Below are 14,471 nucleotides of genomic sequence, written 5' to 3'. Positions count from 1 at the left end.
GGTACCGGCTCTAAAGCAACATGTAAGTAACTCATAGCTATTGGGCAAGTGAGGGCCATAGCCACCAGGCAGAGGGGATCTTCCCCAGTTCTGGATGGTTTATCAATTACTGCCCTACTAGAACAAGAAGGCATTGTGATAATGACCCTCATCACTGCAGGTAGTCCTCAACTTACGACCATTTGTTTCATGACCATTCAAAGTTATGATGGCACTGAAAAAAAGTGACTTGTGATCAGTCCTCATACTTATAACTGTCAAACTCTCCCTGCAGTCACATGATCAAAATTTGGGTGCTTGTCTACTGGCATGAATTTACGACAATTGCAGTGTCCAAAGATCATGCAATTGCCCATTTGCAATCTACCCAGGGGGACCTCAGACCAGCAAAATTAATGGGGGAAGCTGGATTCATTTAATGACCTTAATTTGCTTAACAAACACAGCAAAAAATGTCATAAAATCAGGTACAACTCACTTAATGACCGTATGGTTTAGTGATAGATGTTCCGGTCCCAATTATTGTTGTAAATTGAGGACTACCTGTATGTGCTTGGATTACTGCATGTGTTCCATGTGGGATTACAGTTAAAACAATTCTGAGCCAGCTAGTAAAGAATGTGTGGTTTACTTGTTGCCATAAGCACTTTATATCAGTGGTCCAGGACCTGCTGTCACTTCCTGCTGCCTTCTAGGTGCAATTCAAATGGTAGCTTTAATCTATAAAACCAACTGGAATTGAAATATCTACTTCATGTATCCTTGGATAAAACTGCTTGTACTTCTCCAAACAATTTGAAAAGTGAGGTAAAACTTGCAAGCTTGGCTTTTTAGTGGCCAACTCTGGGTTTTATTCTAATAGCATCCTAATAGATCCTATCTAACTAGCTTTGTGGAAGCTGCTAAAAACTAAATTGATTCAGAAGGTTTACGGTGATCGAGATGATGTCTACAAAGGGTTATTTTTTCCTTTAATTATCAGAGTTATATCCCATCTTTTGCTTAGGAGCTTGAAGCGGTGCATAATTATGGCTTATTTAAGGCATTTACCTTAGATGTTTTTATATTCTGCAATTGTATATATTTATTGTAAAAAGTCTAGCTGACTGCATTAGGCACACACTGAATAAATAAACATTATTTATGCATTTATTGCATAGATAACCCACCATTTTCTCTGGAGTTCCTATGTTTTGTGACACCAAAGCTTTCTTTTTCAGCTATTCTTTTTCTCAAACTTCTTTTCTTGGAAAATTATTGGATAAAAGGGGACAACTAACTCAGCTTAGATGTTTCTACTACATCCCTGGCTGCAGGGCTAGTTTAATCTTATGCTTTTGACTGATTTTAACATTCCTGGATCATATTAAACACTTCTTCCCACACACCAACCTTTTCGATGTTTTATTTATTTATTTATTTATTTGGATATCTAAGGCAACCCAATTGAAAACACCAACTCTGGGTGGCCCACAAGCTGTGGGAACTGCATGACTCAGAAGGTTATGCTCTTGGCCAGTGATATTTAAAACATATTGAAAGCATTTTTCAATTAAACGAGAGAGTCATCCTGGGCTGGACATCAATTCCCCTCCCTTCGACCGCAGAAATGACAGAAGTTACCTTTCTTCTCCATGCGCTTCATGTCCATCAGCTTCTCCACATTGTTTGGGTCGTTGAGCCACAGCTGCATACGCACAAATGGCTCCCGGCCCTTCAAGCTCAGTTTGTGCCAGGGCTTTGGGCGAGCAAGGAGGTCTGAGACTGAGCCTTGTGTGAGCCCCAGAATCGTTTCCCCAAACAAACGCTGACCTGCAAAAGAAATGCAAACATTACGTTATCTATGCTAAAAGGAGAGAAAAATACCAAGTACAAGAGAAACAAGACTTTTATAGATCTGGATGCAAATGAAGGAAAAACAATATACTTGAAAATCAAAAGATGCTCGATTGTTTGGGCTTTTTTTTAACAAGGAGGATACAATCCCTAAGAACCAGCAAGCAGTTGATAGGGAGATGGCTAATTCTTTTGGCCACTAGAGTGCTACCTGATATCTGTACTGAAGAGGAAGACTGATTACAGCCAGTCTTTAAATGCTTTTCATGTCAAAGGCCTGGAATTTGGCACACCAATTCATTCACAGAATGGGGTTACAAATAAAATGCTTCTCTTTTGTGTAGTAGCCATGAAAAAAAAAAATTAACTTGCTCCTTAGGTCATGATACAAGGAACGTTTTGATTCAGAAGCTCTTAAATCATTTTGGATTCTGAATCAGTTTTTAAACATGTAACAAAGAAGAGACACTTTAACAAAGGGTATCTGAATGGTCAACACCTTGCAACAACCAAGACTGTCAAAGGGCTATACCTCCAACAGGTATTCACCAAAGCAAGTGGCATGCTCAAACTTTTCTACTTTCACTATCAGCCTTCTGGTATTTGAAGTTCTGTACAGTGAGAGCCAGCCTGGTATTGTGGTTAAGGTACCAGGCTAGAAACCAGGAGACTGTGGGTTGTTGGGTATAAAACCAGCTTGTTGACTTTGGGCCAGTCACTCTCTCAGCCCAAGGAAGCAGGCAATGGCAAGCTACATCTGAAATCTTTCCAAGGAACTGCGGGGAAATGTCCAGGCAGTCACTTGAAGGCATCTCTAAGGAACATGGGCAATTTCTAAACCCGATAAACAAACAAACAACAAACTAAAAAAGCAAACAAAACCAAATCCAACAATGATCTAGCGTTAGACAAACATATACTTTCATACATTTTTCCCTAAAAACCTTTCTTATTTAATAAAAGTCAACTGATGATTAATGCTTTTCATTAAAGAGTAAAGGCTTGTAAAGTGATCTCATGAAAGCAGACATGCAAATAATAGTAAAAAAAAAAGTGGGATAGAATAGCATTATACTGTAATCCAAATTAGATATGATTAAAATCAGAATTAACGACGTGCTTTAAAGACTCCAGCAGTGAAGTGGGATATAAATCCACAATGGAAATTAAAAAAAAAATCCTTTTGATTCTGGAGTTCCTGAAATGATTTATGGAAAATGAAGCTGAGGGAAGAAATGCATAATGCCTTTTGAGGGTAGAAAGGCCTATTCTACAAAAATTTATGACTGTGTTATAATAGTTAAGGCCTGGACTGGAACCATTGGAGTCCCAGATTTTACTCCTGGAAGCTCCTGTAATGACATGGGGCCAGCTTCTATCTCTTTCTGCCAAGCCTCCCTCAGAGAGTGCTATGTTTGCTGCCTTCACGGAATGAAAGATGGGATATCAATCTTGTAAGGAGATAAAAACATATTCATATTGCCTGCCAGTCACCGGAGTCTATGAAGCACATGTGTTGTGCCCAAAGTAGGGCATCTCCTCACGCAAATCCCAATCAATCGATTATGGTTATGATAGCCGCAAGACTTCAAGACTGCAACTTCAAACCAAATAAATTACACTCAAATGTAGGCCCATGAGCGAATGTACAAGAATGCCCCTCCTCCCTAATTTCTTTGAAGGTCTAATTATCTGGATAACTTTGTCCTTCCCCCAGGTTGCTGTTTTCATGGGCAAAAGGACAAGACTGATTCTCCTAGCTGGGAGGACTTCCTGCTGTTCCAAGGTTGAAGACCTTACAAGGGAGATAATGGAAACAAAGACTAGCAAACAGACTGAAACAATTTCCAACCAGTATTTCCTTAGTCAGCTCCTGCCATTCAGGGCACCAGATGCTCAAACCGTACTGTGATCAGGCTTCATAAGAGTGCCATTCCATTAAGCTAATCGAAACCATTCAAACAATCAACCTGGCACACTCTTGCTCCCTGCTCAGCCGCTGGCATGCCAAAGCCTTCTGGAGGGCAAACTGTGTGTTTTTTTAAAAATTCCAAGACCAAATGAACCTTAACTATCAGGATAGAAAGTTTTCATTTTTTCTATTTTTGCCTTTCACAGAAACTTTCTTAGTGAATGAGTCTGCTCCAAGTCTAATGCTCAGTTCACATGCACACCTGAATCTGTGGAAACTTAAAAAGACTACCGTACTTTTCCTTCCAATTTGATATCAATTATACGAATTTGAACGTTCCCAATTCCTAGGATGCTCTGGTTTATCTTTGCAGTGGTGACTGAAAGGATGGATGCAAAAATATGTCTGTCTTCCCTGTTCTTCTTGCATCCCATAAATGTCATTTATGCAGCAACATTTTTTTTTGAAATAGGAAATAATTTCCTTGGATTGATTTCATTTTAGCAAGCATTGCCTTGCTGGAAACATTTACGGGATACACCGCCGCCATCTTGCCTAACTCATTATCCTCCAGATATGTTGAGACTATAATTGGGTAAGCATTCTGGAAGTCTAACCCATCTGCAAGGTGCCAAAATGGGAAGGCAATGCAACCTACTCACCAAAGCTCCATTAGAACAACAGAAGCACAGAATTGAATTCTTTCAGTTAAAGTTAAAGGTCTTAGGCTTTAACCACTTATTTAACCAGTAGACTGATTCACTTAAGGCCATTCACTCTCTCTCAACCCTAATGAAGGAGACAATGGGAAACCGCTTCCAAAATGAGTCCATGTGGTGACAAAGATTCAACCATAGACACAAAACAAACTCTGGAAGGATTTAAGCCAGCAAGTCCAACCTTCTGCTATCTGCAGGAATCCAAATCAAACTATCTCCAATAAGATGGTTTGATGGTGGGATGGATGGCACATAAATTTAATGAATAACCTGGCTCTCCATCCTCTGCTTGAACACGTTCAGGAAAAAGAAATCTACCACCTGTGAGTAATTGGCTCCACTTATTTGTTATCTGTCACATTTAAAACTATCTCCTATGAAAACCAATCTCAAATCATTTTCCAAATTATAAAATGCAATAATGAAACAAGAAATGAAAACAGTACAAAACAGAACTAATTGAAAATGTCCTGGTGGAGAAGAAAAAATAGAAGCAAAAGACCGTTCCATGCACCATTTATAACAGGGAAGGCCTGTCCCAGATGGAACAATAAGTCTCCCCCCAAACTGTAAAGGATATAATAATGTCACGATAATTTCAGAAAGGTTCTGAGTGTAAGTACTACCATGAAGAAGGCCCTCCTTGGCTAATAAGGCATCACTGTGTAATTCTGGTGCCTAGCCACTGACACAAAATATTTACATGCCAAAAGCCGACTCCTGAACTTGGCTCAAAGAGTGATGGGTAAGTGGGATGGTCACTTCATTAGCAAACAAAGTAATATGTGCATGCCTGATGCCCAATCCGGTGAGGTGGCATTCTAGACCAGTAATACAGTAATCAAAACCCCTTTTTGCTACTGGATCTCTGCAACTAGTATTCATTAGCACTCCTCTCTTCCCTCTGTGGTCTCTTTCAAGCCATCATAATGAAAACTGCCAGCAGTGTCTTCTCATCTCCATACCTTCTATGGTTTCCTTTGTATGACTATGGCTCCTGATTTTAAAAGATGTGTACCTGCCATTGCATTGGTTGGTTTCAATATTTTATATTGGATTTATATTTATTTATTTATCAATGTACTTATTATTTAATCATTAATTTATACTGAATAAAACATCCAACATGCTTTTGCTTCCTACTGTTTAACAGAGGCTCTCAGTTTCTTCTTTAAAAGTTTTATTATCTACATGATAATCATATTGATTGTCTTTATTTCTGTGGATGGGGAACACTTAAAAATATTCCAAAATCTATTAATTAATGAAGAGAAGCATATCAAGAGATTGATAGAATTAAGCACTATTTATTGTGGGGAGAAGACATGATGGTTCAAAGAACCTTTTACTTGGAGGTGCTTTCATCAATGGGTTTTCCCACCTTGGATATGTAGCAAAGGAGTTTTCATCGGCAGCTTTCAAACAGTCTTCAAGGGGACTGATGTCTCTTCAGACATTTTTTCCCCCCACCTGACACAGATCTTTCCATTTTGCTAAACCTTTTCACTTTAGATAAACTGCTTATTCTGGCTAATGCTGCTTTTATAGCAGTTTAAAAAAATAAAAATGGCACAGCATTTTGATGCATTCAGTCTTGTTCTTGAGCTGAACTCTTTTATGCCGCAGTTAAACTTACGGTATGATATATTGAAAAGAAAAGTGGGGGATTGGGATTACATCAAACATTCCTCTTTGTTTTCAAGAGGTTTCTGAGCTTTCTAGGCAACCTTCAACATATTGGACTATTCTTGGATGAAAAGGTCCCCATACGAAGAAGATGGATGAGGATGGAGGGTGTGTGAGGAAACTTTCTTTTTGTCCTATGGAGCTTACGGTATTTTTTTCTTCTACATCTGGGCAGTGGAATGAATACAGAGGGGGATTCAGTGGAGTTTTCTCTAGCTGTAACTGAAGCACAGAGGAGGAAAATTGTCTCAGTGAAGGAAAAAGAAGAGCTGTGGCAAAAGGCTTTACATTCAAGAACAGACGAATTACATCTCAATATGCAGATTACTATTGCCACATATCTATACATGAAATCGAGAACTTGACAATGCCCCCTCCCTCCACCCCAAATTTCATGCAAAAACAGGATCTGGATGTGAATATTTCACCATCGATAACTGCTTGTGTTCAGTCATCAACACAATATACCCAATTCCAAGGGACCCGTTATCAGCAACATTTATAGATCTGAAAATTACACTGGTGGCTGCAGTTATCTAAAACGATGTCTTCTCTCTCTCTCTCTCTCTTTTTGTCTTGTCACAATACTTTATTCTAACATGGAGGTCAGCAACACAGGTCCTGAAGATGCTGGCGAGCCAGTCAGTTTAGACTTTTGGCAATCACTGTGTAATTTTCTCCTCATGCAAGTGATATTTCTACTGATCTCCATAAGGGAAAGGAACACCTTCCTCCTCCTCCAACATCTATTACTTCAGGAATCCTTCTGGAAGTAGTTCTCCCTACAGCTGACCCTCAACAAGAATCTTTTCCCCCTTAAATTCAAGCTGATGGAAAAATTTCTCTGAGGACATTTATTACAGAAGGGAGACTTCTGGCCAGAAAGTGGCCAAAAGGAAGATGGAAACTCATCTCCTTTCAAGACTCCATTGTTGCTAAAAGTTATTGAGTTGTTAACATTGGAATTACTTAGTCACTTTGCTATAGAGAATATATTAAAAACGTGACATGTGCCTTACAATTCTGAGAGGAAATTGAAATGTGTTACTGATATTAGCCAACCTGTGGGCCAGATTTTATAAAACAATTATTTTATTTATTCGCATTTCTATACCGCCCTTCTCCTTTCGGACTCAGGGCGGTGAACAGCCAGATAAAAAACATCTATACAAACATCACAATTTAAAATAGAATTAAGATAATTTATAAATTTGGCTCATAATTTAAAACTTGTCAATTAAAATAAATATTAAAATTTTAAAAATTTTAAAACTAACCCTAAAATCAGGACAGACCAGCTAGTTGAAAAAAATGAGTTTTTAGGGCCCGACGAAAAATCCGGAGGTCGGAGATCACTCGTATCTCTGGGGGTAGATTGTTCCATAGGGTAGGTGCCACCACAGAGAAGGCTCTCTTCCTGGGGGTCGTCAGCCGGCATTATACTCTACAAGTTTGACTATTACTATATTTTTTGTAGTTTTAATAACCACATGTATGGCTTTGGAACCAACATCACAGCCTTTTATATGTAGGACTGAATTTGGCCCGCTTGGATTTATTAATCATCTTGACTACTTTTTGTATATCTACCCTATTTTTTAATAACATATGTTTGCCAGTGAACACTGTAGACTTAAAACAATTATTGGCATGGTCCTAAACAGAGAAATGGGAAGGTTTGGTGGTTAAGGCACCAGGCTAGAAACTTCGAGACTGTGAATTCTAGTTCTGCCTTAGGCATGGAAGCCAACCGGGTGACTTAAGTCACTCTCTCTCAGCCCAATCCACCTCACAGGGTTGTTACTGTGGGGAAAATAGGAGGAGGAAGGAGTATTAGGTATGTCTACCACCTTGAGTTACTTATAAAATATAGTAAAGGTGAATAGAACCTGCATGGAAATTTATGAACCATTACACTTATTTCAGGATGCAACAAAAAAAGAATGAGGAAAAGAAATTGAATAACGTCATTAATCCTTCATGTACACGGGCATGAGTATAAGAAGGCATCTCAACTTGAGCAGGCCCATTGGTCCACCAGCTCCATGAATGGCAAGGATTGGTAGGGATTCAGCAGCCTTTTCTGTCATCGGCAGAACCTCTGAGATTATTTAAAATTTTATATGCTGCAGGAATCTCAGCATGGAACAAATTTGTACTATGCACACTGCAATGGAACAATTATTATTGGGGGTGGGGTGGGGGGTAAGGGAATCAAATTATTGATGGAAAAACAGGATGCAAATGTCACACAAAGGCTAGAGCCATGATGGCGAACCTATGGCACGCATGCCAGAGGTGGGACCCAGAGACCTCTCTGTGAGCACGCGGGCTGTCGACAGCTGCTCTTCTGGTTCCTGGCATGGGCGTGGGCGTGTGCGCCGGCCAGCTGGTCTTTGTGCATGCCGGAGCGCCAGAAATCCGAAGACCAACTGGCCGGCGCTCATGTGCACACTGGAAACTAGAAGATCACATGCGTGCGCATGTGCACCGGCTAGCTGGTCTTCGGGTTTCTGGGCTCCAGCGTGTGTGCCTTCCAGTTTCGGCACTTGGTGCCAAAAAGGTTTGTTGTCACTGGGCTAGAGGAATGAGGGGAAGGGGATTTTGCTATTCATAGTGTCACTTAGCATGTGACAAGTTTGCAATTATTTTCATGCTAAAATTTGAAATGCTACTAACATTGGCTAAAATAGAGACAACCAGAAGCCACGAAACAGGTTAATTTCACCTCTACAAAATCTAGAGTTGTTGCAAACAGAGGGCACAAAGGAAACACTGATATATATTTATACCTAATGAATGTAATGTAATGTCAGCCACATAAAAACAAAAATCATGGCAGGGGCATTAAAGGTTTATGTAAAGTGACATTAAGAACAAGTGTCAATCAAAGCAACTATTTATGGTCTTCTTGAAGTACAAAAGGAAAAAGAATCAGGGACCTTGGTTTTCTGTACGCTCTGAAACACACAGAGAAATGTGGCTTCTGTAGAGATTTTGGAGAAGGCAAAGATTAATTTTCATTACAAGCAATAATTTTATATTGTAACTTTTTTTTACAAAATATTTAAACATTTCTAGCCTACATGGACAGAAAGTAAATAAAACAACAAAAAAAGAATGACTACAATTAGAAAGATTCTGGACAGTGAATGGGGCAGGGCAAAAATGACCTGTTTTACAACTCCAGTGTTGGCCACCAACGCTTACGAGTTCCCCTTTGCAAATTTCATTTCTTATATTTTGCAACTTGGAGTACTGTATCTCCTCTACTGTAGATGGTACCACCTTAAATTGCTAACATACCACCAAATCTTTTAATGACTGCACCCTTTAATTGTGCAGCTTCAATCAACTGGATGTACTGGAAGTCCTTGATTTACAACAGTTCACTTAGTGACTATGCAAAGTTGCAACGGCACTGAAAAAAGTGACTTATGACCATTTCTCATACTTAAGACTGCTGTAGCATCCCTGTAGTCACATGATCAAAATTCAGCTACTTGGCAAGTGGTTCATGTTTATGACGGTTGCAGAGTCCTGAGGTCATGTGATCAGCTTTTGCGACCTTCTGATAAGTGAAGTCAACGAGGAAGCCAGATTCACTTAACAACCATGTTTCTAACCTAACACATGCAATGATTCACTTAGCAACTCTGGCAAGAAAAGTTGTAAAATGGGACAAACTCACTGAAACAAATGTTTCACTTAGCAACATAAATTTTGGGCTCAATTGTAGTTATAACTCAAGGACTATCTGTATTTGTATAGTTTGCTGTGACTTTTGGCTTTTCTGATTACAGAATAATATACGATAAACTGTGATTGTTCATGAAGTGACAATGCAAGGAAAACTTAGACTTTTTTGTTTCTAAGAACACTTTTTAACTAGAGGCCACACAATTTTGGCAGTGGTTTGCTCTCCAAACTTCTTTCAATTTATTTTCTGAACGTTTTGTTACCAGACTAGGTAACATCATCAACAATTTTGCCTCCAACATCACGGGAAGCTCAACCATGCACTAAAAGCAAGCAGTTGTACCATACTAGCAGCTTTCCTGGTGCATGCATATTTGCACATGCCCACAATTATATTAAAAAATGTAATCTGGAAGTCAGAAAGTCAAATCTTTGGAGGCAAACTATAAAAGCATTTCATTTGGAGAGGAGAAGGCAAGCTTCGAAAATAACCTAACAGAAAAAAAAGATACCTAAAAAAAGAGAGCCCAATTTCTGCATCCAATCTGGAACGATTGTGAATGATAATGAATTCATTGGACCCAATTTACACCTGCATTTGGCACTCTCTCACCAACCACACTTATGTTAACAGAATTTCTATAAGTAATATGGGTTGGTTAAACAGAGCCTGATGTATTCAGAAACACTTAAACACAATTTGGTGGAAAGAAAAAAAATGTAATGAATTTAATAAATATAAATTTACTTTGAAACAATGGATACCAAGTTTGTTTCTATCTCTTTGATCTCAGGAACTGTAAGAATCATGGGGGAGATAACGATAATTGGGAAATCCCCACATTCAGGTTTATTTGCCTTCAAAGATGTTTTATTCATGTTTTATTCTTCTTAATAAACAATGGGAAAATGTTACAGGTCCCTTACCAGTTACTGTTTTTCTCTTCATCATAATGACCCCCAACACTGAGGTAGGTTTAACTAGTATGAATTAATCATGATAAATGATTTTGTCAATCATTATTAGGATAATATTTTTAGGATAATATGGTCTTTTTCTAGATTATGGCCAGTTAGAAATTCATTCTCAAGCAATCCATTAATAAGTAAATTATCCTCGGGACTAGAGAAGTCTAATAAATTTTGAATGTTATTTGCTTATTCTGCACAGTAACTTAATATTAGGTTATTCTAATAAAATATGGATAACTGAACAACATACAATTCCTACTGTAAGAATTTGCTAGCATATGAAGGCTTGCCATACACATACTGTGCCAGTCAATACTGCACTGGAAGAAGCAGCAATGAAGCTCTGAGAAACTACATCATCATTTTGTTATCTAATTTTTAATGCAATTACTAACTCAGGGGTCTGCAACCTTAAACACTGAAAGAGCCATTTGGACCTGTTTCCCACAGAAAAGATAACACCGGGAGCCACAAAACGCTTCCCGTGCCTAACTATTTTTTGAGTGGCCACAAAATTAGCATATGTAGTTGAATTAAACGTTCTGTTTTCTTCTGAAACTTTTCTTTTCTTGGATTTATCCATGGTTGGCCTATTGGGGTAATAAATTGCGTGCCGGCGGGTGTCGCACATTGGCGGTTGTGATGCATATTTTGAGTGACAGGGAGCTGTGGCAGAGGGGTGAAAGAGCCACATGTGGCTCCAGAGCCGCAGGTTGCTGACTCCTGTACTAACTGTTACTAACTTAACAACTGCAAGGATTCACTTAACAACTGTGGCAAGAAAGATAATAAAATGAGGCAAAATTCAACAACTGTCTTACTTAGCAATGGAAATTTTGGGCTCAATTGTGGTCATAAATCCAGGGCTACTGTATTTTACTCTTGAACATTTTATAATTTTATATTACTAGAATTGCACAAATTATTACTCATAATTATTGTCTGTCCATCCATCCATCCATCCATCCATCCATCCATCCATCCATCCATCCATCCACAGGTAATCCTTGACATAAAACCATTTATTCAGTGGCCATATGAAATTACAACAGCACTGATAAAAATGACTTACAACAGTCCTCACATTTATGATTGTTGCAGCATCCTCACAATCCTGTAATCAAAATTTGGCCACTTGGCCACTGGCATGAATTTACAATGTTTTCCAGGCTTATGTGATTGCCACTTGCGACCTTTCCAGCTGGCTTCCAACAAGTAGTCAATTGGGGAAGTTGGATTTGCTTAACAGCCACATGATTCACTGAACAACTGCACTGGTTTGCTTAATAATTGTGGCAAAGAAGGTCCTGAGATTTTCTCAAACAATATTCTTCCATTTTTTTTCATGTCTAGAAAACAACTTATTTTATTTAATTGACTAAAACTTGAGCTGTTGCTAAATGTTTGTTGCATGTGATGTGTACATCTATTTTTCTGTCTTTTTAAAAAAACAAAACCCCAAAGTAGGTGATAGTAATGCAGGTACAATCCATAGGAGCCTGATGATTGACTCATTTTTGGTGTTTCCGATCCATCACAATTAAAAGAGAGAAAAGAGAAAGTGCGTGATCCTAAATAATTATTCTTTTTTTTAAAATTGCTTTGGTGTAATCTTGGCTTTGGCAGGCAGTTCTCTCAGGTTTATGCCAGTGCCATCTTCTTTGGGGAGGAATGCAGAGAGGTTGAACAATTTATGAAGAATCCGAAGGTTTTTTTCCAAAAGGCCACTGGACTTTACTTTTCCTTAACAACATTTCGCTTCTTATCCGCCAGTTATGAAGAAGCTTCTTGGATGAGAAGTGAAACATCTTCAAGGAAAAACTAAGAAAGTCCAGTTGCCTTTTGAAAAAGCACCTTTGGGACAATCATGACCTGGATGACTGAGAATCTCCATACATAGACAATTCATGAAGAGGTTAATGGGTGGGGAATGAGAAAAATCTAATTAGTGGGAAATTGATTAGAGGGAAATGTGATAAAAATGACAGATGGGCTTCAGTCTTCTGATTGTCTGCTTGCCTCCAGAGTCAGTTTGCTGTTGTGGTTAAGACACTGTGTGTCCTAGTCTTACCTTAGGCACAAAGCTACCTGGGTGACCTGGGCCAGTCAAACCCTATCGGCCCTTAGAAAGAGGCAATGGCTACCCAACTTCTGAAAATCTTACCAAGAAAACTGCAGGGACTAGTTTAGGCAATTGCCAGGAGCCAAAAACTGATGAAGACACAAAACAAATTAAAACAAAAAAATAGCACCTCTGCAAGCTTCCTATGCCCCAAAAGCTCTCTCCCTTTCCATCCATTTTTTTTTTACCTGAACACTAAATACACTTGCAGTAAACTTAATCTTTAGTCAAGTCATGTGATTCCTTGAAAATGCAGCTACATTAAAGTTCCTAAAATGATGAACATTTGGAATTACCGTGTTTCCCTGAAAATAAGACCCTGTCTTATATTTTTTTTGAACCCTGAAATAAAAGCTTGACCTTATTGCCATGCGCTCAAAAGCCCAATTGGGCTTATTATCAGGGGATGTCTTATTTTGGGGGAAACAGGGTAGTATCTGCTGCAAGAAAGGCAATCATCATATGAGGAATGCTAAGATATGGTGCATTGTACAAAGAGCTGGGTCCAGAGGTGGGTTTCAGCAGGTTCTGGCCACTTCTGGAGAACCGGTAGCAGAAATTTTGAGTAGTTCGGAGAACCGGTAGTAAAAATTCCGACTGGCCCCGCCCCCATCTATTCTCTGCCTCCCAAGTCCCAGCTGATCGGGAGGAAATGGGGATTTTGCAGTAACCTTCCCCTGGATTGGGGAGGGAATGGAGATTTTACAGTATCCTTCACCTGCCACACCCACCAAGCTGTGCCACACCCACCAAGCCACACCCACAGAACCAGTAGTAAAAAATTTTGAAACCCATCACTGGCTGGATCCCTGCACAAATTTTGCATAAGCCCTATTAATTATCCACGTGCAAAGCCTTCTCTGAGTCACCAAATAATTACGATTGTTGACTTGTTTATAATTAGATATCTGACCTTGCTTTAAACATGTTCCTATTAGCAACACAATAGGAAAAACGAACATTTAAAAACCCTTTACTGTAACAACAATCAGAAACACACACACACACACACATATATATACAAATACTTCTTTTGTTTTTTTTACCAAGGTTGTTGTCTGTGAGCACCTCTTTAACCCGCTTGGTGATGCCATAGGTATCGAGTTCCGGTGACATGGCGACCAGTTCCTGAATGCTGAGTGATGAATGGCCGGAGAGAGGCAATGGGGTTGTGCAGTGGGAATCCGAAGTCGAGGCCTCGCTCGACTCCTGCAGCTTGCCTTCCTTACTGGTTTCAATGGCCGGGCAGGGCTGCTGGACCAGTTCCGTCAAGCTTTTCACAGAGTCGCTGGAACTCATTGGGGAATCGGGAGCAGGACTGCAACTGGCAGAGGTCTTTGGGGTGCTTTCTGAAAAATCAGCAGAGGGGAAGAAAAGGGAAAACTTAACTTTTAACAAAATAGTCCCGCATCTAGGTCTTGTTCCCAAAACACCTTGCTATTTACTTGACCCCAAAATGGCTGATACTTGAAATATACTCTTAACCTCTTCCCCTCTGTCAGAAGTTTGTTCCCTCTTTCTTAAA

The 14,471-nt window shown here is 39.3% G+C and overlaps 1 protein-coding gene across 9 annotated transcripts in view; it reads right to left on the bottom strand.

The window, feature by feature from the left end:
- CUX1 (cut like homeobox 1) overlaps positions 1 to 14,471 on the bottom strand; it is a 358,675-nt gene that overhangs the window by 56,986 nt on the left and 287,218 nt on the right. For 8 of the 9 annotated variants that reach the window (XM_034420877.3, XM_034420880.3, XM_034420881.3 and 5 more), the window contains 2 exons: positions 13,993 to 14,295; positions 1,624 to 1,812 (listed from right to left, as the gene is read on the bottom strand). The exons of the other annotated variant lie outside the window; for it this stretch is intronic. In XM_034420877.3, the coding sequence (XP_034276768.1) occupies positions 1,624 to 1,812; positions 13,993 to 14,295 (492 nt within the window). The remainder of the gene's footprint in view (positions 1 to 1,623; positions 1,813 to 13,992; positions 14,296 to 14,471) is intronic. 9 annotated transcript variants of the gene reach the window in all.

Source organism: Pantherophis guttatus, chromosome 1 (genome assembly GCF_059756535.1).
Source record: "Pantherophis guttatus breed Tessera chromosome 1, ASM5975653v1, whole genome shotgun sequence".
NCBI lineage: Eukaryota > Metazoa > Chordata > Lepidosauria > Squamata > Colubridae > Pantherophis > Pantherophis guttatus.
The sequence above is the reverse complement of the archived record's forward strand: the minus strand, read 5'-3'. Positions and strand labels throughout refer to the sequence as shown.